The 25478-nt window shown below is 37.2% G+C and overlaps 1 protein-coding gene across 1 annotated transcript; it reads left to right on the forward strand.

Moving 5' to 3' along the window:
• The first annotated feature begins 2353 nt into the window (after nucleotides 1-2353).
• Nucleotides 2354-24432, forward strand: XRN2 (5'-3' exoribonuclease 2). The gene is made up of 6 exons (XM_087445690.1): nucleotides 2354-2532; nucleotides 2628-2759; nucleotides 5093-5220; nucleotides 16115-16178; nucleotides 21242-21380; nucleotides 24245-24432. Exons 1-6 carry the CDS (start codon nucleotides 2516-2518, stop codon nucleotides 24308-24310), a joined length of 546 nt encoding a protein of 181 aa, XP_087301816.1. The 5' UTR covers nucleotides 2354-2515; the 3' UTR covers nucleotides 24311-24432.
• Nucleotides 24433-25478: the final 1046 nt, after the last annotated feature.

The raw sequence follows: 25478 nt of genomic DNA on the forward strand, positions 1-25478 counted from the left end.
ATCTTCATCTCAGAGCCCTCACCTGAACGTGATCTGCATTCCAGTTCCAGCCCTGCCATTTCTTTTTCTTGCCCGACTCCCACCTCAGGTGCCTGTTGAAGGCCCTTGCCTAAACCATGTTGGTGACCACCTTTTGGTTCTCTCCCTCTGCGCTCTTAACACTGCAGTCAGGTGCTTCTTTCTGAATTGCATCTTTGATTGTTGTTACTCGCTTACTCCCAACCCCCAACTTGAAGTGGCTTCACGTTGTAGTCAGAACAAGCCCTTGACGACAGTAACCCAGTTCCACCAGCCTGTCTTACTACCTGCTTCTGTTCAGAAACTTTTTCATTCCAATCCAGCCTTTCTCAACTGGGGTCTTACCTGAGAGTTAAGCCTTGAGAACTTAAAGCATTCGTAGCATGTAACGAATCAGTTTGTGTCCTATGCCTTTAGAATAGTACTAGTTATGTGTCTTCCTTGGGAGAATTGAGAGTGCAGTCACTCAAATCATTTTTTAATAGGGCTTACTTCTCTCTCAGATCCCCATTGAGAAGGCTGCTCCAATTAAACTGAGCTACTCTTTGGTTCTGGGACTGCTTTCCATGTCTTTGTTCCATTTATTTTCTCTTCCATCCTGTAACCAAACCTGTCCCATCTTAAACCAAAGCCTCTTGGTCCCAGGTGAAAGAACCCCATACGCACATGCTTTTATCGCACACTCTCAAAGACGTATGTGTGGAAGGCGTGTGCTCGCACGTGCTTTGACTTAGCATCTTTTCTGTGCCTGTTGTTGCCTTTTCCACTTTCTTCCTTGTAACTGTTATTAAATATTTCCTATTTCCTTTATTAGAACGGGAGGCAGACTCAATGCCTGATCAGTGCTTGTACCCCCACACCCACCGTAAGACCACGTATGCAGTGGGCACCCTAGGGATTTGTTTGGTACACTGCTGAAAAGCCCCACGGACACAAAGATAACTGCTTTGAGACACTTTAGTTGCAAATCTTACTTTATTACCAATTTTCTGTCTTTACTTTGTATCTACAAAGCCCTAATGAACCCAAATACTTAACTACCATTTTCTCTATCACCCTCTTAAACCTTTATCACTGCCTGTCCTACCTTGCCCTGCCCTAAGCCACCTTGCCCAGTAGAGAGCATTTGAGATCAAGACAGTTGCCAGTGAAGAGTGAGTTGTGAGAGGAACAGATTGAGTAAATGAAATATTGTTCAGCTATTCTTGAACTCATAGCATTTTTATTATAAATGAAGCTATCTGTGTACTTAAAATACACAGTTGAATCCTACAACAGAAATTTCTCTGTAACACATGGCCCCTAATTATTTAAAGTGGGAGTATTTGAAGAGAAAAAAACTGAGCTATCTAAAATGTCGACCAGTTCAATAAAACTTTTTTCAATAAAACCTTTTTAACTGATTGCAACTATAACCTGTAATTTTGGAAAATATAAAAAAGCACAAAAAAGGAAAGGAGATGATTATACTGATAACCTTGTGATGACTATATGTCTAGTCTGTTGTATATGTATTTTTCCCATGTCATTAAGTATTCTATTACTAAATTTTTAAAAATAGCAACTGAGGATTTCACTTTTAGGGAGAACCATAGTTTCTTTAACTAGTCCGCTATTATTCATACACTTAGGTTTTATAGTTTTTCAACATTATGAATACTGATGTCATGAGCATCCTTAAGTATAAATCTGGCACATATCCAGAGTCCTAGAAGAGGCATTGCTGTGTCAGGAGGAAGACTTATATACTTACCAGCCTTTGGGATACACACACACACACACACACACACTCACTCACTCACTCCACCAGAAAGGAAGTTTGATCCAACTTATATTCAAAGTCCGAGTGTACAGCCTTTATGTAGTTGTCAAATTGTGACTGTTTCGTTATAAAAGAAAAACACATTAGTAGAGCAGGATACAGAGTTCCAACTGGAAAGTTTAGTGTTTTTTTCCCACAGATTATTTGTGTTCATTTTTTATTTTGTGTGTGTTTCTAATGGTGTTGGCATCTTTTTTTTATTGTAACAAGAGCTGATCTTCCCTAAAATGCTAGAGGGAAAGTCTTTGCCATGGGCTAAACAAAATGAAAGGTGTTTTAAAATATTTTGTTGTTGTAAACCTCTTTGACCTGTCTCCAATATCATATTGGTATTTCTTGAGAGTTAGTGCAATGTATATTATTTTTCTGTGATGACCCACAGTTAGCTAGAACGTGGCTTTTCCCACAGAGAAAGTTACATGAAGCCTAAGTACTAGGAATTCACGGCAGTTTGGTGAGGCAGATATTTAGCCATTTGGCAAAACTAATTGACTAAATAATTTTGGGGGAAGACTTTTGAATTTTCGTTATTCTGTTTATACATGTGAAGTACCTCAATTTACATGGTAGTTAATCCAAGGTAATGTGATAAATTCATTAAATTGTGTATTGTTCTCTTCTAGTATTAATTTTAAAGACCCGCAGTTTGCTGAAGATTACATTTTTAAAGCCATAATGCTTCCAGGAGCAAGGTAACAACAATGCAGTTATAAACTATAAACTATCTAGCTTTATTTTATATAAATGATGTTTATCCCTATAACTAAATACTGTATTTTCAAATCAGAAAACCAGCACCAGTACTGAAACCTAGTGACTGGGAAAAATCCAGCAACGGGCGGCAGTGGAAACCCCAGCTGGGCTTTAATCGGGACCGGCGGCCTGTCCACCTGGATCAGGCAGCGTTCAGGACTTTGGGGTGAGTGGTAGGTTTCTATTCTTTGTATATTTTGCTTTTTCTGAATCATCCACAAAGCGTTAAGTCAGTATTTATGCCGCAAATATTTAAGAGACCATAAATACAACCATTTTGTGGATATTTTGATGACTTTGATACTTTCCTGCTTTTCTTTATTTTTTAAAATTCACTTCTTTCTTTGGTTTATGTATTGCTTTATGTGTTGCTTGAGAATTCCATTGTTTTCTCTTAAGAGGTTTTACTATTTTTCTGACAGTTATTTCAAAAGAAAAAAGCATTCTCTTTACCCTCCAGAAAGTTTTAGCCAAATTAGTGTATGACAGAATCTGTTTAAAGTGTTAACCAGTACGTTGGTACACAAAGCTACCACTGTTCTAGGTTTTTGCTTAACCAGCACTCAAACAGTGATGTCTTATTGTTGCTTGAATTTGCGTTTCTTTGCACTGTTAGTGATTGAGTCTCTTTTTTTATCATTGAGGTCACATTGGTTTATAATGTTGTGTAAATTTCAGATGTACAATCATTATATTTCGGTTTCTGTATAAACTGCATTGTGTTCACCACCAAAAATCTAGTTTCTGTCCACACCATACACATGTGCCCTTTTACCCCTTTCGCCCTTCCCCAAACCCCTTTCACTCTGGTAACCACCAAGCTGTTTGAGATTGAGCCTCTTTTAATATGTCTACTGGTTGGTTGTATTTCCTCTTCTGTGAATTTCTGATTTTTATCTTTGCCCTTATTAGCTATTGAATTGTCTTTTTCCTAGCTATAGACAGAACTATATATAGAGAGAAGGAACTTGGAAACAATAACAGGTAAAGCTGAAATAAAAAGAACCACAGAGGCCAGCCCCATGGTGTAGTGGTTAAGTGCACGCACTCTGCTGCTGGTGGCCAGGGTTCGGATCCCTGCTGTGCACCGATGCACCCCTTGTCAGGCCATGCTGTGGCGGCGTCCCGTATAAAGTGGAAGAAGATGGGCACAGATGTTAGCTCAGGGCCAGTCTTCCTCAGCAAAAAGAGGAGGATTGGCATGGGTCTTAGCCCAGGGCTGATCTTCCTCTCTGTCTCTCTCTCTCTCTCTCTCTCTCTCTCTCTCTCTCTCTCTCTCTCTCTCTCTCTCTCACATACACACACACACACACACACACACACACACACACACACACAAAATAAATAAATAAATATTTAAAAGGAACAATAGGCTGGGGGAAATATTAATGAGTTATTGTTTATGAATTACCAATGATAACTCATAAATAGATATTTCCAATTCATAGGAAAATCTTAAGATTCAAAATGGGATTCAACAGTAGGTTGCCATCAGCATGTATTATACAGTGAATAGTAAGGGGCAGTGTGGTATAATGGTTAAGAGCATGGGCTTTGGATCCTAAATATCTGAATTTAAATGCCTTTTCTACCACTTGATAATTTTGTACAAGTTACTGAACCACTCTATGCCTCCGTTTCCTGTGTGTAGACGGGAATGATGATTACACCTACCTCATGAAGTTGTTGGGAGGATCAAGGGAGCTAATGTCCAGCAAGTGCTAGGCTAGTTCCTAAACACTGTGCAAATGTTACCTGTTGTGGTGGTGGTTTGTTTGGGAAGTCTTCATTCTTAATAGTAAGAGAAATGCAAATTTAAAATATTCTTAAGATATCTTTTTTGCATTATTTCAGCTATTTTAGAAAGCAACATAGAAGTACCTCTAAATAGAGTTCTGAATTCTGAAGGTACTCTTAACTTTGATGCAAATTCTTATTTGGAATTTATCCTGAGAAAATAGTTTTAGAGGAGCATAAAGTTATATGCCCAAATATCTCTCATGCATTGTTATCTATAATACTAGTACTAAAGGAGAGGACTGTAGTTAGTAAAATATGAGACATCAACATGGTAAAGTATTCTATAGATATACATATAATTCTGAAGACTATGAAAGATAAAGGGAAATGTTTGATATGGTGATTGACAGTAGCAAGATACAGAGTTGGAGTGTACACTGATAGCAACAGCATGAGTCCTGGAGGACAGAACAAATGTAATACAAACCAAGAAAAATAGACTCAAATTATTTTTGACATAAAATAATAAAGTGATTATCAACTAAGAATCTTGGTTTGACAAATGAACATTTGTTGTCACCATTACCATCAGGTACTGTTTTGAACTTTGTTCATTATAAATCTTTTAAATTTGCCTTATCTTAATCAGATCTAGTAGTAAGGAGATGACTACTAGTGTTTGTTTAATTTGTGTCAGCTGTGATGTAATGGATGCATCTACATATAATTGTTTTTTGGTTGGTGGGGGTCCTTTTACAGCCACGTTATGCCGAGAGGCTCAGGAGCTGGCGTTTACAGCAATGCTGCACCACCACCTGCACCTTATCAGGGAAACTTATACAGGCCGCTGTTGAGAGGACAGGCCCAGATTCCAAAACTTATGTCAAGTAAGTTTTTACTAATTGGTTATTTTACATGCTAAATTAAATATTACAACAAAGGTTGGTTTCTAATTTTCATTGCTAAAAATTTATTATATCTGCGGAGATAGTGGACTTAAAAACATATAATTTAGAGGAATTATAAGAGAATACTTCATGCAAAGTCTTTCAGGTATTTTTATCTTGACTATATATAGTTAGTTGAATAATATGAATTGGATTTCTTATTTTCATTTATAAATTTGCTTCTGAGTGAACCTATGCAGAAAGAGGTATGTGGAATGAATTGCTGTTTATTCCGTTAACACAGGTATTGGGGCAATTAAGTCAGGTGCAGTAGATATGGAATTGCACGGCTTAATTACTTGAAAGACAACAGTATCCCTTTCTTGATCCAAATTGTATCTCAGTACTACCTAAGATAAAGTGAGGCATTGCTTTAGGTAGGAATCTGCCTTTAACCCTGTGCTTCTGTGAAAACCTTGGCCTTTACCTGACTCCTTATGACTTGTTTTATGGACAGAGGTGGTTCAGAAATGTTAAGCATGAAAATAATTACATGGCATTGGGATTGCAGTGGAAAAGGAAGAAAATAGTTGAATGTTAGACTTCATAGATTTTACATTCATTTTAAATTGTATCCCCATTTAATGTTGTTTTTGAGTTCCGTGGCTGTTTCCATTTACCAAGAAAGTATAAGGCATGTGCCAGGTTCTCAAAGCCACTTTCTTCATGAAGCCTTTGCTTCTCCAGTCCTGGTTGTCTGGTTGCTACACAACCAAACAACAGTGGCGTGGCAGGGGGAGAGGGCAGTGTGGCAAGATGCTAACATTTGTTAAATCTAAGTGCCATATCATTTAAATGTTTTTCTGAATGTTTGAAATATTTCATAAAAATTCAATTTAAAAAAGAGACAGGGCTACACTATTGCAGAGAACCCTCAGAACTCTTTTTAAAGCAAAGTTGTAGTTGTGAAAGAAGTACCAGATTAATGTGATGATTGTTGGGAAGTATTTATGCTATATGCCTACCACTGTTTTCATGCTAATTAAGTTACAAACCATTTTTTAACCTGAAGCCCAGATTTTCCAGATACAGTACCCAGGAATAAATGGGTTCTCAAGGTCTCAGTCTCTCAGGGCCCTCTGTGTTCAGTGTATTCTCTCTGTCTTTCTGTCTGTTTCTCTCTGTGGCTTTGCTGTGTGGCTTAATGACATTGAATGGAGCATTGTTAGACTCCATTGTGAAAACTATTGACTTCAGCGGTTTTATTCTATTTAGTGAAGCAGTGAAGGGGCACAGAGTTTAATGGTCCTTGTGGAGATCTGCTTGGTGCAATAGTTTATTTAGCTGCTTACCCCCCAAGATTTAGCAAATAACATTTCTGAGTATTTCCATATATGGAATATACATCAAGCCATACCACGTACAACAGAGGAGTCTAATCACTTCGAAAGACCTATCTGTTCCCTGAGATTTTACCGGTAGATAGTGAAAGCACATTCAGCTTATTTTTAAAGCCAGCTGTTTATTGATACATTCCGTATCAGTTCCCTTTTTCTTATGTCTCTTTGTCATTTACTTCTATCCATAATGGTATCACAGCTTCCAAATAGAAAATATCCAGATGCAAAATGCTAGAGCCAAGTATAATCTCTGTGGGTTATTTTAGCCAGTATTTCTCAAGATGTTCATGAGAAATTTCTGAGGGTATTACATTTAGTAAACTTGGAGAGGTCTGGAAAGAGATTTGAGTAGCCAAGGTGAAAGCAAGTGCTCTCTGGTGAGCAGCTTCCTTCCATTTGTGTTTCCTAAGGCCCAGCTGCAGCGCCTGCCGCCGCCGTAGTCTATCCAGATGTCACCTAGACAGCTACTTACTTAAAACCTTTTAAAATCTTTTTTTTACTTAAATGGATTTATTTTAAATTTATAAATTATATCAATACTATGACGCTATGGGTTAGATGTGCTTGCTGTATTTTTTCAAATATACATCAAAATAAATACATAACTATGAAGATAAAAAGCTTGTTCATGGACTCCCAGAAAATCACCTGTGGTATGCATACCACACTTTGGGAAATGCTGCTTAGATCAGTGGGTCTTAACTTTTAGGGAGTCGTAGACCCATATGAGAATCTAAAAGCCATGGACTCCCTTCCTGGAAAGTCACTCAGTGTAAGGTTCATGTAGATCTGAGTGCTCCACCACGAGGTCCTCTTGCAGCCTGCAGGACCGTGCTCCAACAATAAGGGAAAGAAAGAAGTCAGAAAGTTCTTTTTATTTATCAAGGTCACACCAGAGATAAAGAATTTCGTGCCTTTAGGGGCCTGCAGTTTTATAGTTCTTGGTTTGCCTTCTTTAGAAACAGACAACTCTTCTCAGCATCTGTGCATTTTATTTCAAATAGAAGGGTCCCCTCTCCCCTTCTATTACTTTGAATAACTCCTCATTTTCCATTGTTATAGCTCTTATTAGATGTAATTTGTTTATACTTACAGAGAGACTTTGATTAGAACCTATTCCAGTTAGAATCTCTTTATTTTAACTATGTCATTAAAAATAGGAAATACGTTTTGTAAAGTAGGGATTGACTTAGAGCAAAAAACAAGTGGCCCTCTCTGCCTGGTGACTTGTAAACGTTGAGTCACCTGAGGATTAGTGCTGGGACTCTAATTATATTTAACATCTTTTCATAGAAGGTGGGGATGGGAGGAAGGAAAAACTTAAAAAATTGAGGACAAAAGGAAATATTCCTAGTTATTTGATGTGAGTTGATGTGTTTGCAAGTAGTATTGTCTTTTAAATATCATTTTCCAATTGCTTTCTTGTATATAGGAATAGAGTTGATTTTTTTAATATCGACTTTGTATCCAACAACCTTACTAAATTCATTTATTCTGAAAGTTTGTATGTTATTTTGGATTTTTTGCCTACACAATCATGTCATCTGTAAGTGACAGTTTTATTTTTTCCTTTTCTAATCTGATTGCCTTTTGATCTTTTTGCTTTATTGCACTACCTAGGACCTCTAGTGTAATTCAGTAGAAGTGATGATGGTGGACATCCTTGTTTCATTCATTCCCAATCTTAGGGGAAAACTTGTAATATTTCACCATTAAAAATGATGTTTGCTGTAGTTCTTTTTTCTTTATAGATAACCTTTATTAGATTGAGGAAGTGTCCTTCTATTCCTTGTTTCTAGTGGGTACTGAATTATATCACGTGCTTTTCCTTCATCTGTTGAGATGGTAAAGTTTTTTTTTTCCCCTTTCTTCTGTTATGTGGTGAATTACATGGATTGATTTTCAACTGTTAACCTGGCATTACTGAAATAAGCCTAGTGGGATGTGATATAGTGTTCCTTTTTGTATGTCACTGCCTTCTGTGTGTCAGTATATTGTGGGTGTTTTTTCATCTGTGTATTACGAGAGAGGTTAACTTATAAGTTTCTTTTCTTCACACATTGTGGCCTCATAAGACAAGCTAGAAAGTGTTTCCTACGTTTCTGTTCTCTGTAAGGGTTGCTGTACGATTATTGTCGTGTCTTAATACTTAGAAGAATTCAATGGTAAAGCCATTTGGGCCTAGCAATTTCTTCATGAGAAGGTTTTTAATTATAGATTCAAGTTCTTAAGTAGATATAGATTGTTCTGATTTTTTTGTTACTTCTTGTGTTGGTTTTGTTAAGCTCCCTTTTTTTTGTAGAAATGTGTCCATTTATTCTAAAATTTCAAATTTATTGCCAGAATTGTTCATGATATGCTCTTAATATCTTTGTAATGACTATAGGATTGTAAAATTAATTCCTGGTATTGGTAATATGTATTGTCGCTTTTTTTTTCTTGATTAGTGTTGCTAGGACTTATTTAATTTTATTGGTTTAGTTTTTTTTTCTCTTTTCGTTGAACTAACTTTTAGCTTTGTTGATCTTTTTCCTGTTGTATGTTTGTTTTCTATTTAATTGATTTCTGCTTTTGTCCTCATTATTCTCTTGTAGTTTCTTTGGGGTTAAATTGCTATTCTTTTTCTAATATTTTGAGATGGAGACTTAGGTAATTTATTTGTAGCCTTTCTTATCTAATATATGCACTTGAGTGCTGTAAAAATTTCCCTCTGTCATTTCAGCTTTGTGTCATGTATTCATTTTGTTTTGTGTCATATTCATTATCCTTCAGTTCATAATATTTTCTGATGTCTATTTTGTTTTGTTATATACTCATGGATTATTTAGAAGTATATTGCTAGATTTCTTTCTTAATTTAACTGTAGGCTAAATTTCTACAAGTGGTATTGCTAGATCAAAAAGTATGCTGAATTTCTAGACTTTTGGTTAATATTGCCACATTAACCTCCAGGTAAGAGTATACCAGTTTATACTTCCTGTAGCCTGCAGCAGATGAAAATTTCTAATATCCCAACTCCCCCCAATACCAGGTGTTATCATTTTTTAAAAGTTCTTTCTAATTTGTTAAGCAAGGAATAATATATCTTGGTTTTAAGATATGATTTTTTAAATTGTGCTTTGATCATATTTTTACTAATCACTTTTTCTTTGATAAATGGCTTGTTCTTGTCCCTTGCTGATTTATTAATTTGTGTGGGAGTCTTTCTCTTTATTTGTAAGAGCTTTTTAAAGCTCTTTTAAGCAGTAGAGTATGCAGTTACATCTCCTTTCTAGAAGCTCAACTCTGGTTTTAGAAAAGACTTGGTGGTGGTTCTAGTTAGGGAGAGAGAATGAAGGTCTGAACTGATCTATGGCAAAGTGGATTCAAAGTGGAGGAGGTAGGAGAGGAAGAACTGAAGGGCTGGATAATTGAATGTGCTAAGTGAGGGAGAGAGAAGATGCAAGATGAGGCTCATGTGTGCACTGTGGGCACCTGGGTGACTAATGAGGCCTTGAATAGAATTTGCAAACCCAGGAGGGTAAAGGAATATGGACGAGTATGATGAGTCTGGTTTTTGTGGAGGTTGAAGTGCCTGAAGACGTTTAAGTCATCTGCTGGTAGTTAGTAATATGGGTCTGATACTTGCTCAAGAGAGGGGAGAGAGGGTTGGAGAGAGAAAATTGGGAATCATCTGCATATAAGCCAAAAATGTAAAAGTTCCAGAAGGATTAGATAGGTGAATGAATTTTAATTGACCTTGGTTATAAGAGAACCTAGAAAAGCTTGGGGTTGTGAGGTTGGACTTCCTGGAAGGCAACCATGTTGTTTAATAAATTATTCCCTGGGCCGGCCCCGTGGCTTAGCAGTTAAGTGCGTGCGCTCCGCTGCTGGCGGCCCAGGTTCGGATCCCGGGTGCGCACCGACGCACTGCTTGTCCAGCCATGCTGAGGCTGCGTCCCACATACAGCAACTAGAAGGATGTGCAGCTATGACATACAACTATCTACTGGGGCTTTGGGGGAAAAATAAATAAATAAAATTATAAAAAACAAACAAAAAAACCCAAATTATTCCCTGACACTTTTGTAAGAGATGTGTCGGATAAATAACTGGCCTAATCTAGAATGGTCATTGTGGAGTAGTAAATTGGTCACAGTTGTATGATAAGCCCAGACAAATGCTGCCGACTATCAGGAAAGGAAATCCCACGTTCTGTGATGTTTTTCTCAGTACTCTTTACACGTAGTTCAACATGTGATATGGTTTTTGTTTTCTTTTGGTTTACTGTTGTTAAGACTTTTCTGGGATATTTATTTCGTGGTCTCTTGTGACCTCTGGATTTCATATTTATGCAGACAGAACTAATCCCTGCCTATCTGTCAATCAATCTGTCCATCCATCCATCTATCTATCCATATTTCTCTATCTGTATCCTGTTCTAATTTTTATCTGATCCCTTATATTTATATTTTCTTTTGAATACTAAATCCTTTTTTTGAGATTTTATATATTTATTTGTTTATTTTTATTGAGGTAACATTGGTTTATAACATTATGTAAATTTCAGGCATATCATTAGTATATTTCGACTTCTGTATAGACTACATTGTGTTCACCACCAAAAGTCTAGTTTTCATCTGTCACTGTACAAATGTCCCCCTTTACCTTTCTCCCTCTCCTCATTCCCCCTTCCCCTCTGGTAACCACCAATCTGTTCTCTGTATCTGTGTGTTTGTTTGTTGTTGTTGTTTTTAAATTTTCCACATACGAGTGAAATCCGTACGGTGTTTGTTTTTCTCCGTCTGACTTATTTAGCTTAGCATAATACCCTCAAGGTCCATCCGTGTCGCAAATGGCAAAATTTCATCTTTTTTTATGGGTGAGTAGTATTTCATTGGAGTAACTGAATCTCATAGGGTAGTATTACCCTTTTAAAAAGAGCAGTGATTTCACAGGGCCGGCCCTGTGGTGTAGCAGTTAAGTGCATGTGCTCCACTGCTGGTGGCCCGGGTTCGGATCCTGGGTGCTCACCGAGGCACTGCTTGTCAGGCCATGCTGTGGTGGCGTCCCATATAAAAAAGTAGAGGAAGATGGCCAGAGAGGTTAGCCCAGGGCCAGTCTTCCTCAGCAAAAAGAGGACGATTGGCATGGATGTTAGCTCAGGGCTGATCTTCCTCACAAAAAATAAAATGAGCAATGATTTCAGAGGTTTTAACCAAGACCTTATTCTCCCCATGAATCCATGTTTGTCAGGATGCTTACTACCAAAGTGTATGTGTTAAGTAAATTTATTTTTCCTTCTGGTCTTAATTAGATGCATGGAATAATGTTAATTATAAACTTTGGAAATGTTAAAGGTGGCTTTTAAATCCCTAATCCTGCCTTCTTGAAACCCTAAGCTTCTGAGCCTCCTGATTGAGGAGGTGGTTTTCCTTTGGTCCTCCTGAAATAAAATAACATGAAGAGTCACCTCAACCAGCGGTGCAAGTGCATGTGAAACCTGAAGTAGCAAAGTGTAGTGGAGAGTGGTTAAGAGAACCTAGCCCCCTGGCTTTCACTCTGCCCCTTAATAGCCTTGTGATCTCAGGCAGGTGTTTGTCAGTACTCCCATTTCCTCATTTCTAAAATGATACAGAGGGAGTCGGCCCCATGGCTTAGCAGTTAAGTGCGCACGCTCTGCTACTGGCGGCCCGGGTTTGGATCCCGGGCGCCCACCGACGCACGGCTTCTCCGGCCATGCTGAGGCCTACATACAGCAGCTGGCAGGATGTGCAACTACGACATACAGCTGTCTGCTGGGGCTTTGGGGAGAAAAAGGGAAAAAAAGGAGGAGGATTGGCAATAGATGTTAGCTCAGGGCTGATCTTCCTCACACACACAAAAATAAATAAAGTTCTAAAATGATACAGAGAATACCCATCTCACAGAATATCCACAGTAAGTGAGTTTAAGTTACTAAGCACTTGAAACAGTGCCTAGCACATAAATGATAAAAAAAATCAGCTTTCCTTTTATAGAATTTTGAGCTTAAAAATTTGGTCTGAAATAGTTTGTTTTAGTAAAATTGAGATCTAAACCATTTAATTAATGTTTTAAAATGTTTTTAGTATTATAGCTAGTTTCTTCATATGGTACAAAATTACACTCTAGAAAGGCCATTTGGTCAAACTGCCAACTCTGTCAAGTTTCTGCTGTAGGTGTTTCTTACTGTTGCTCTTTGATTTGTCTTTGACGTGTCAGTTTTTGGCTGATATGTAATTGGGTACTGATAACTTGTTGGAGTCAAGTGCAGCCCTGAGTACTCAGTGTGAATAAAGCATTTCATTTCTGCAACCCAGAGAACCTGGTATGTCACTTCTCTTCATTTCAGTCGGTAAACTTGTCAATTAGCTGCATTTGAAAAGTGATTTTTGATTAGTGCAATCAGTAAACATGGACTCGTTTCTGTGATTGCCATGCTGATTAGGTAAATTGTCACTTGAGGAGCTATTGGCGAAGCCTTGGTTTATGTGGCCTTAGAGGCCTAGAAAAGGGATAAGTTTTTAAAGACCAAAAGAAAAAATTAACTGTCATTTTTCCTCTCTCACCTGTAGCTTTCTGAGTGCAATTCACTATCTCAGAACTTTTTTTTTCCCTCTCAAATGGATCTTCTGTTAGAGCCATACAAATGAATGGTAATTTTTGTTTTACCTTCCACTTCATTACTTATCAGCCAGGAAATATTTCTGTTTTATGGATACTTAAGGGCTGTATATATTGTTCATAGCCACATTAAGAGATTTGTTTAAAAGTAGCCTTGAAGTTTTTCTTTGATCCTTCTTATTTTTCTTTTTTGGATTGAAAGCAAGAGATGTTTTAAAAATTGTGTGACAGAATTTTTAAATATTAGAAAATTTGCTTAGATTTTAACAAAAAACTATAGATTTTGCATGTGCTGGCGTTTATTTATGTGAAAAAAATTGTTCTGGAGGAGAGAAATAGTAAAAGCAAAATAGAGCGGGAAGCACCTGGTATACCAAAAGTGATGAAACAGGAGCTTTTACCATTTGTCTAGGCACTTATGGGTGTGTCCATAGACTACTGAGAAGGGATCCCCCCTCCACAAAAAGCATTTATGCTCAATGAACTTGACATTCACTTCTACTTAGAAATATTGGTGTGCTTAATCTAACATGTAGCATAAATTTGAATCTAATGAATACGTATTCCTGATAGTGATGACTTTCCTTCCCTTTGTACTGTTTCTAGGAGAAAATATACAAGCTTTTTTTCTGCCTTTATTTTCCATAAAATATTAGGATAGCATTTCTGAAGGCTTGTCTTAATGTGGATGTGTCTTTTTACTATCTTCATTCAATTTTAAATTATTAGGGATCCTGTGTGGAAGCCTCTGTCAGTACCATGGAGAGTATGTATTCTGTGATGATACCATATATAAAAAGATACCGTGGAGCCAGAATCACAAAATTAAGTCTTAATGATTTACCAAGGGGCATGTATCCAGGATCACCACAGTGATTCTGGGACATGTGAAGCACAGAGCTGGACGAGGGTCAGAATGAAATGCACTGTATTTCTTTTGGCTTTTGTTATATTAGCTAATTTTGTATATGTGAGACACTAAAATAAAATACTCTGGCAACATTTTAACCAGTTCTCAGTAAACTCATTTTTGTACGATATCTGAATAGAACAGGGACTCCAAGTTTAACAAAGCAGTGATCAGAAAAAGTGGCCCAAACACTGATTTTACTTTTAGTAGCTTGCTTTCTCATAAATGATATCATTGAAAATCTTTTATGTGTTGAGGTAAGTATATCTTACGTTTTTCCATAGAAACAAACCACACAGATGAAATGATTGCTGTTTTTGTAAGAATTTTGTGGTTTTACCTCTTGATTATGATTTTCTTATAGTGTATAGTCTGTAGTAGTAATTCTGAAGTTATTCTGGGCCTAGTCTAGGGGTTCTTCCTGCCCTGTTTTCTGTGGATTGTGTGGCAATTAGCTTCGTGGGTTTCCATTTAGGTTTTGAATATCTAATGACCACAGTGAAACCTCCTCAGCATTGTTCCTCAGTTTGACTACTACTAGTTTGGTTTTGAGAGATAAAAAAGGCACTTAATTCAAATTGGCTAGAGGTACCACCTTTCTTTAAATTCAGAATGGGATTCTGTGTGGAAGTAATGGTAGTGAGGGCTTCCTTGCTCCTTTCTGAGAGAAGCATCTTGTGGCCTTGGCTGCTGGAAACTCCTTGTGCTGACCGTGGACCAAGGGGCAGCAGGCGATGGCCACTCTTCACAGCTGCTCCCCCGGGGGTAGCTTTTCCATTTAGAAAACTTTCTTCAGTCTGTCATTGTCAGCCATGTTGAGATGGGAGGAAGTCCAGAGTGGAAGTAGCTGGTTTTTCGATGCTGGAATCATTGTGAGCAGCCAGAATCTTTACTTGTACCATGTTTTCCTTTTCGGAGGCTTTTTAAAGCACAATTCTACTTTTCTTTCTTTTAAGTCCACCCACATTGCATTTTTTTGGTTCCTAACCAGAGATAAGCTTTCATTTCTTCTTTCCTTTAAGAAAGTAATTTTGAAAAGCATGTTTCTAGTTTGTGTTTCCATTAAACTGTGAGCCTGAATACATTATGGTGAGCCTTGTTGTCTTTGGGTTTCGGGAGTCTGGAGGAGGTTACTTCCTCACACAGTGAGCTCATTAGACAGCTCCTGCAGCCAGCTGTTTTAATTAGGTCACACGCAGACCCTGCTGAAGGGTGGCCAAGGTGACTGTGAGGCTGGAGACCAGAGTGGTGCTTGGTTGATAGCGGCCTGCTGAGCTGTGGAGCGCCCCAGCTGACCGGTGTTGTGGGGTGTTCCTTGTGTCCCGTTTGTGTGGAGGAGCAGCAGCCGTTTAATTGTGTCTTGTGAGATGTTGCTAGTTCAGCTTTGTGTTACAGGAGAAGTTTTGACTAGTAGAAAACAATAGAAAAGTGGTGGTTCCTGTATCACCATGTGTTTCTGGCCTGTGTTAGAGAGATGCTGTACTCTCCACTTGATGTAATAATAGCTAGGTAAGTCAAGGTTCCTTTCCAGTTTACACGTTTAGGGGGGATATTTTGGAATTTCTAAGTTACTGTTCATTCAGTTTGTATTTATGGAAAAAAACCTAAATGCCTTCCTTTCGTACAGCATTTAAAATGTAAATGTGAAAAATATATGTACCTTTACGTACACATGCACGCATACATAGCGAGTGAGAGAAATGTATAAGTTTAATGAGCAAGGTTTCTAAAGCTATGTTTTGTTATCAAAGGAAAAATAATAAAAGAAACAAAAAATTTACTGACCCTGATGGTTTCATATCGTTTTACATTTTCATTGTGTGTAATTATGGCAATTTATTTGGTTTATAGTCTATCTCAGAATTTTTTCAAGAATTTTTTATTATAAAATATGTGGGTAGCTTAATATGTGATTACTTTTAAAAATCTCCTGTTTAACCCTTCCCTATTTATTTTCCAGATATGAGGCCCCAGGATTCCTGGCGAGGTCCTCCTCCCCTTTTCCAGCCACAAAGATTTGACAGGTAATATTAAAGCAAACATGACTTTTAAATATTTTTCCACATCAACATTTTGAGGTTTGGGCTTTCTCCATGGTTTGAAATATACCTTCCTCCCTCTAAACAGTTTCTCTTGTGCCCGTCCTCTAGGAAAATAGATGGTTAACACGTTGAAGTAAAAGATTGATGTTTATATACTTTCCTACTTTTCTTGGTTCTTGGCCTATATTTTATTAAGAATAAAATACAGGTGCCCTGAAAAATGCAACACAGAGAACTTAAAATTGTATTAGGTTTTGGTCAGGCTAAACAAATTTCTTTTTAGAAGAGTTGTGCAGCTTAATGAGGCATAACTAATGGTGTTCCACTTTTATCATTTCTGTGCCGGCAACGCAGCATTAGTACAGACCAACCATTGATTCTTGCTACAGACCTCTTGAAGTCCTAATCAGCTTCTTTGGTACAACTTTTTCAGAGCTGACAAGCCTATTGTAGGGCAGTGTCACTGTAGGTCAGTAGTTATTAGTTGCCTCTGAAAACAGTTTCTTTAACTGCTTAAGACTGAACTGAATTAAACGCAGAAGGGACTCAGAAGAGGATTATGGGATCTGCAGTCTAATAAGTACCACGGACTAGGAAGAATGTGACATGGTTTAATAACAAGGGATGTTTGACATGTGTTCTTTCATTGATAAGTTGTGTGCTCCTAAGTCAGGTGGTCTCTACACGACAAGACAGCTAGGCATATTATGAATAGTTGTATTAACATCTGTAGAATAATTTTTTAAAGGACAGCTTTAAAATCCATCATTTCATACTGGTTTTGCCAGCATCAGTAAATGCTAAAACGAATTAAGCCTCATCATAGTAAGGCTTCCTTCTTTGCCTTCCCAGTTTTAATCTGTTTTGTTCTCCCCTCCTCTACCGTTTTAGCAGTCTAATCTCTTCACATCTGAAATGCATCAAGTGTTATGAACAGGGTTATAAATGCTGTTGCCCCTTTAAGAAGACTCCTTCTTTAGAGACTCCAAAACTTCATTATTTTCTTCAAGAACATAAAGGAAATCATGTTATTCAGTTGTTTATTAATAGTATCAACTACTTACTATAAGCTACATTTTAAATTTAAGATGACTGATCATGCCTATATTTATGTTTTGTTTTCAATATAAGCACTCAGAGCACACTGTGTGTACTACTTTAACATCCTCAGGGTAGCACCATTTTCAAACAAATGAGTAAGGGGTAAATTTTTTCTAAATTACATATATTATCACATTAGAACTATCTCACTCTAAATAACTGTCTTTCTGCATTACATTTGTCAAGTTTGATTTTAAGACTTGGTTTCCCCATTTTGTTGCTTACTTCTTTCCCATATTATTAATAGTCACTAATATTTATCATCTGCTTATGAAATGTCAGCACTGTGGTAACATGCTTTTAGAAATAAGGACTTCATTTATTCCCCCTAGCAATCCTTTGAAGTTGATGTTGTTATTTTTATAGATGAGGAAACTGAGGCACACAGAAGTCCAGTAGCTTACCTAAGGTCTCTTTTTCGTGCCATTCTTCACTAAGAAACTTTTCACTCCAACAAAACTCATCAGAGTGCTTACTCTGAGCATGATATTACAGTAAAGCCATAGGAGCTTCAAAGGAACTAAGGATTCCACTTCTGAGGCATTCTTTCTTCAGTCCCAACAGCTTTCTTTCCCTGTACACAGAAGTTTTCCTAAGATCATCACCATTGTCCTAATATCCACTGTTTTTTTTGTTCTGCCCTAGCCAAGTACTAGTATTATCCTGACTGACTTTGTGAACCCAGCAGATTAAGGACAGGTTTTCTAGGGACATTTTTGATTTAGTTCTGGTCAGAAGCTTAAAATCATGCCTTAAAGCAAAAGTTAAATGTGAGCATAATAGAATTCTCTCTTATGTCTTAAGTCGTGGTCATTTAAGAAATATACCATTTATTCATAAAGAAAACAAAGTTTGAATTCAGCCATCCTAAACTTCTCCATTCACCTATTAGCAAATACCGTATATCACTCATTTCTGTAGCACTTGTCAGTCTAACCGTTCTGACCTTACAAGACATAGAGGAGAAAATATGAACTCATAGTCACTTTGGCTTTGCTGAGATGTCACAGCTAGTAAGTAGTAGAATTCTTACTAGAACCAGGCTTTACTGATCCTTAGTTCAATACTTTTCCACTATGCTATTTTGAGGGTTTGGTTGAAAACCCTATTAGAAAAGAAAATTTTGATATACCTTTTTCCCTAAACTACACTGCTTCTTCAATTATTTCCTAGTATGAGATATTATTTAAAATCCACATATTTATTTCATTTAAAAATATAACAGTTGGGTCTGGCCCGGTGGTTTAGTGGTTAAGTTCGCGTGCTCCGCTTCGGCGGCCCAGGGTTTGCAGGTTCGAATCCTGGGCGCAGACCGACACACCGCTCATCATGCTGTGCTGTGGCGGCATCCCGCATACAAAATAGAGGAAGATGAGCACAGATGTTAGCTCAGGGCCAGTCTTCCTCAGCAAAAAGAGCAAGATTGACAGCAGGTGTTAGGCCAGGGCCAGTCTTCCTCACCAAAAATTATATATATATATATATATTATATATTTAACAGGAACACATCCACCTTGTCTCCCCACACAAAGACAACCTAGTGTTAGTAGTGTTAATGTTAAGCAGAGATATCCCGCATGTGAGTTCTTTTCATCACTGAGTTCTGCACCATTGTCTGTGTTGTTCTTGCCAGTGGAGGCTTTTCTTTTCTGACCATATCCAAGGTGGCCATTTAGTTTTTAACTTATGAGTGTTAAGCTCAGTTAGTCGTGGAAATTCTTTAAAAACTCTGATTTGCCATATGTATAAATTAAAAATATCCAAATTAGTAGCAGTTACTTCACATTGCTAGCTATTTTCCAAAACAGTAATTTAGAGACTTAAGAATGTTGTTGCCATCCACGGTGCCAGTACTTCAGACACGCTGTCTCAGGCGATAGCTACTAAGTTTAAAAAGTGAAAATGTGTATCAAACTCAGCCTTCCATTCCGGATTTAAAATGTATTTTCCAAGGCAAATTTCAGTTTGTAAGTATTTGCAAATTAATATAATTAGTATAGAAATATGATAAACTTGTGGAAAATAAAAGGCCTTTCTGCCAGTAAAAAGCAAAAGGGGGTGATACATGTCTTTCTTCTTTTGTTCTTTCTGTTTAATTTTAATTAAATTATTTTTATAAAAATTATCTTTGTCAAAAACATTTTAAGTAATCATTTCAAACAAAAAGGAGAACATTGTGTTTTTAAACTGTGGCTTTGTTCCTAACCTGTTTTTAGAACATAAAATAATGTAACATTGCATTTATAATATATATTATCCATACCAGCAGATTTTCCTGAAACTCAGCTGAGTGAGTTTTATCATTGTAAAACTGAAAAGAAAAATTGATCACAGTTAATACAGTGTGTGAGTTGCATTTTTGGTATATGTTTTGCATTAATGGCCCAGTTTTGATGAGCCTCCTTGGTCACAGTGCAAACCTTAACCCCTTACTCCTACAGGAACCAGAAGAGACCATTCCTGTCTCTGCGTGGACCTGTTCTTGCTAACCAGATGAAGCATTCTTGCTAAAATGTATTTGTATTAATAATGAACTTGAAAAATAATTAAAAGCCCTGAATATATACATATTCTTTCTGATATAGATTTATTTTTTATTTTGATTCATTTACAGCAAATTATGTTATTAGAGATTTAGTTTCACTCGTATGAAGAATGGCATTGGCCTTTCTAGAGTTCTTCAGAGAGCTGTTCTTCAAGTCACCACACAAAAATAATCATCTCCGGTGTTTTAAAAAAAAAAAAAGAAATAGGCAAGCTCCAAGTAAAGGGAGGAGAGTGGGAGTTAGAAAGGATGGATTCAGGCATGAATAGCTGTCAGAAGAATGCATTACTCAATGAGCCCAACTTTGGGCTTTTTTCCCTAAGACCTAGGAAGTGAAATTTGTATGCTGATATGGTTATAGCTAATACTAGCTAGTCAGTGCTTTAGCAAATTTAAAGTTTTATAGTAATTCCTCTTCACATCTTTAATGGCCCCAAACCTTCTGATGTTAAAATATACTGGAGAATTTTGCTTCTGTTTCTTTGTAGTGACTGTTCTATAAAATGAAAGTTGAGGAAAATGCCTCAAGGAGAGAGTTAAGTCTTAAATGGTGATTGCCTTTAGAAGGTATATCTTTGCTACTTTGTTTATGTGACAGTTTTAAATTATGATTTAATACATCATACCTGTTGCTTTGTATCTGCAAAGTTAAAATAGGCCCTTGAAGACAATTAAAACATTTCTTTTGACTAGTAATCTGGGCCAGCAAACTGGGTTATAACAGCTGTTGAATCTGTGTTCCCATGTAAACTGTACACCAAATGCCAGTCAGCCCATGCCAATTAGTGCTCATGTTGCTAGGTCACCGTGGTCAATTGAAAGCTACATCAATAGAACTTGAAAAGGTTTCCTCCTGATCGGACCTTCTGACATATTGAGCAGAATAATGGATGGGAAAAAACAGCCAAGTCCCCTATCCTAGATTCAAAATACTCAGCAGTAAGAATTCATTTGCAACCTGCAATTAACTAGAAAGAATGAACTCCAAGAACAAGTCTGGACTTTTTTTTTAAAATAAAGCCTCCTTCTCCTGTCTTACACATGTTTACTCTTTGGATAGCATCTTAAATGTAGCCAGCTTGGTGATCTTGGGTTCAAATCTTTAAGTGACCAAAAAGGAAATTTCACAATTGAAAATGAATAAAATGTTTTTTTTTGTCAGATCTTTCTGATTCAGTTGAGTTTTAATGCCCTTGTTAATAAATGCTGATACCTCATGAAACATGTTAGACTACTCTGAGTCTGAGGGACATAAAGGCCACTCTGATACTGCATGTCCCATAGGACAGATCCGGGCAAATTGAATTGTCCTAAAATTTGAAGATGATAGCTGCCAGTTTTAGAATTTTGGCTATATAATAGGCTTGGCTTCTAATGCAAACATGATACTTTTCCACAGAGGCGTTGGGGCTGAACCTCTGCTGCCGTGGAACCGGATGCTCCAAACCCAAAACACAGCCTTCCAGCCAAACCAGTACCAGATGCTAGCTGGACCCGGAGGGTATCCACCCAGACGCGATGATCGTGGAGGGAGACAGGTGATACAAAGTGGGCTGTGGGATGAAAAGCATACTGCTTACTTTGTACTTAGCCATGCCTCTTGGGACTCCGTATTTTCTTAAAAACATTTCTGGATAAGATATTGATAGAGTACCTCAGCTGAACTTTGGTCCCTCATTAAAAATGTATATAGGGTGAGTGTCTGCCTCACTAGATAGCTTATACCTTGAAGGTGCTGACGAATTTCCAATCCAAAAGCTTTTTTAATCATAGCAGTCAGTGATATTTACCACAAGTATAGTTGGCCACCAAAATACATTTTTTATCCTTTAAAGATACTGCTTTTTGTTTTAGTAGAAACTAGATCTCTCATAATAGATGATAATTTTATAGAAGCTGAAAGTAAGAATCTGTCCTTTCAGTTGTTATCTTTATTCATGTAGAAGTCTCCTGTCTTGATTAATCTGATATCCTTTCTCATGAAAAGAAATCTCACCTTCATTATTTTCCACATATTTTTCTACTAAATTTAATAGCTATACATTGAATCAGTATAATAATTCCTAGACAGATTTAGTAGATGTAAGCTTCATTTCCTTCTCTTTATAGCATCCAGTTTTAGCAATGTTTAAGAGAGAAGTCTGTTTGTCCCCCAGCCATTTGACACCCTGACCAGTATTTACATGCTCTTTAATCAAATCCTTGCCAAAGAGCAGGATCAGAATGCTGCGGTTTATAGTGTGTGTGGTGTTCATGGAGTATGGCACCTGCAGTGATGTGAAGTGGTTTTTAAATTGCTTACCTGGGGGCTAGCCCCGTGGCTTAGCGGTTAAGTGCGTGCGCTCCGCTACTGGCGGCCCGGGTTCGGATCCCGGGCGCGCACCATCGCACCGCTTCTCCGGCCATGCTGAGGCTGCGTCCCACATACAGCAACTAGAAGGATGTGCAACTATGACGTACAACTATCTACTGGGGGGCTTTGGGGGAAAAAAAAAGGAGGAGGATTGGAAATGGATGTTAGCTCAGAGCCGGTCTTCCTCAGCAAAAAGAGAATTAGCACGGATGTTAGCTCAGGGCTGATCTTCCTCACAAAAAAAATAAATAAATAAAAAATAAATGAATTGCTTACCTGGTGTTGCCTACAGGCTTTCTGCAGTGCTTCAAATAGTAATTTTCTAACTCAGTTTCTTGCCATTTGTCCCTTTGTGTAAGACCTCTCTCTGACAGCTAGGAAAAATCTTTTTTTACACTTTTTTTGTGAAATTCTTACAAGCCTCTGATCACTTTACAAGAAAATAATCATCTTAATTATCTTTGTGTGTGTGTGTGTGTGTGTGTGTGTGCGCGCGCGCACGCGCGCTAACATCTGTCGCCAGTCCTCCTCTTTTTGCTGAGGAAGACTGGCCCTGGGCTAACATCTGTGCCCATCTTTCTCTTCTTTATATGGGACGCTGCCACAGCATGGCTTGACAAGCGGTGCATCGGTGCGCACCCCGGATCCGAACCCCAGGCTGCCGCAGCGGAGCACACGTACTTAACTGCGCCACTGAGCCGGCCCTTAATTGTCTTTTGAGAGAATTTTATTACAGTTGATTAAAATCAGTTCATATAATTTTACTTTGAATACTATCAGCTCAAAACCTCTAAAACTAGTATCAGTAGATGGAGACTGTTTATGCTACTAGAGTCAAGATGATACTAGACAATCTAAATAATGAATATTTTTGAAATGAAGGCATACTTATAACTAGAAGAAACCTTGGAGAATGTTTAGTCCGATCACCTCATTTTCGAAGTCAAAAACTGAAACCCTAAAACGCCTGCAATCTGGCAGCAGAGCTGGGGACTGGCTGCCCTGTACTTCTGATCCCAGTTCATCATCTTTCCTGCCTCCTTCAGAGGAGGAGATCTTCCCTTTAAAGGAACTGTCTGCTATTACAGTAGGTAAAATTCTGAATCACTTAGAAGATATAAACCAATTGGTAAATTTATAATTCTCTTAGGACCTTTTGGAAATACATTTTTTTCCTCAATCTCTTTTCCACTGAGATACTTTTTATTAAATCACAGTTTTTGAAGCACTATTAAATTGTAGAAGTTCATTGTTAAGAACAATATAATTATGATGTCACTATATTTTTAGTGAAGTTTGTATGACTAAACAAAGCCTTAGCCTACATTGTGCCCTTGAAGGTCTACACATATACATATTATAATTTAATGCTCTGAGTGACAACATGGGGGGATGTGGTCCATTTCAGAATCCTGGAGGCCTAGAAAGGGAATTGTGATGGAAGATGTGTCACATTTATCTTATGTTGTACAGAAATGTTACTTGCAAGCCTACCAGGGTAGGTTATGAATGTCACCAGTAATTGATTATGTAATAACCTAATGTGTTACTTAATGCTTTACTATTTATAGCTAAACAAAAATCTCGAAAATTAATAGTTCATTAGGCCTTAACTAACTTAGCAAGCTCTTTCCTTGGTTAAGCAAAGTGCCTTTCCTAGTGTAGTATGTCTAAAAATGATGTGGGTACCTTACCAAAATGTGTTTTGAATTACTGCTAGGACTGGTAGGGAAGATTGAGAACCACTAGTGTTTTACACAAAACACCTAACTACAGTTCATTTGTGTGCATTTTGAGAAATTTCTTAAGTGCCTGTTAACGTTTGTTTGGTTAGTTTTCAGTGATAGCATTTGTGCTAGAGTCCAACTTTGCAGCAAGCTTTTGTATAAAGCTGTGGACCAAAAGCACCTATTTATGGAAACCTTCCATGTGATATATCTTTAAGACATTCAGCTTCTTTATGGTGTGTTTTTCCATAGAGATGTAAAATTAATTTCTTTGCAGAGGTGTTAATCCATAAAATAAACTCACTCTTTTGCTTATTTTCAGGGATATCCCAGAGAAGGAAGGAAATACCCTTTGCCACCACCTTCAGGAAGATACAGTTGGAATTAGGCTTTTGTAAAAGCTTTCCCAAATCCTTTCATCATTCTACAATTTTATGCTATTTGTGGAAAGATTTCTTCCTCAAATAGTAGTTTTTAATAAAACTACAGTACTTTGTGTATTTCTTTTAACTGTGTATATTTCTACTAATCTGATCTCACTGTTTTATGTTGCTTTCCAAAGATGTGTTGCATAATACAGTGGATCTGAATTTATTATTGCTTGTAAAACACATTTGATGGAATAGGGATACTGGTTTTTCATTATGGTTAAAAATAAAACCAGCTGTGGATTTCAAAACACAGTGTATTCTAGATCATCTAAGATCCATGCTGATTTTTAATGCACAAGAATTAGGTATGAACTCTTGAGCTGGAACCCTCAGCCAACTAGAGTATATATTGTTCAGTATTTCTTTGGAAACATTTCATTAATGTACTTGTCTTATAGAAATTTCTGGACTTTGGTAAAAAAAAAAAGAAAGAAAAGAAAAAAAAACCTCTGGTCTCTTGTGTTCTTATTCTTTTACAGTATTTCAGCTTTGAAAATCTTGGCCAAGCATTTTTTTAATCAATTTTTCAGAAAATGATTCATTTCTACAATGTGATGTCAAAAGAAAATCAATGAAGAAGTAGATTTTAAGAGGATATGGTCAATAAGACAACCCGGCCAACCCATATATGTCTGTCAGCTACTGATTTGGCTAACAATAACATCTTTGTGAGAATAAATTATTTACCTTTTACAAATTTCATATAGACTTCTGCTCTAGTTTTAAAGGACTTGTTTTAAATATTTCAGAAAAGTTGAAAAGTTGAATTTGTAGCTAATTAGTCTGTGCTCCTTAGCATATTTTTTGCATTATTTCATAATAGATTTAATTTGTACTCATTTTTTCTCTTGCTACTAAGCACACTATAATTCCTTCAGTTTATGCTTGGAGTTTACACACCACACTTCCATGTGGGTTTTCATTTGCCACAACAGATTTAGACACCATATCAAGAGTCTTGCTGCTTTGTTTCCATTTTTCTGCTCTAGCCTAAGATTGTAAAATAAGGTTTCTCTTTGAACTTCTGATTTAGGACATTGTTGTTTTAATATTCAGTTAAGGCACACTTGTTAATCTTAGCCTATGTGGAAAAAATCCCACCTTAACCTTGAATAGAAAGGTATT

Source organism: Ceratotherium simum, chromosome 21 (genome assembly GCF_057802395.1).
Source record: "Ceratotherium simum simum isolate JZ-2026a chromosome 21, ASM5780239v1, whole genome shotgun sequence".
Taxonomy (NCBI): Eukaryota; Metazoa; Chordata; class Mammalia; order Perissodactyla; family Rhinocerotidae; genus Ceratotherium; species Ceratotherium simum.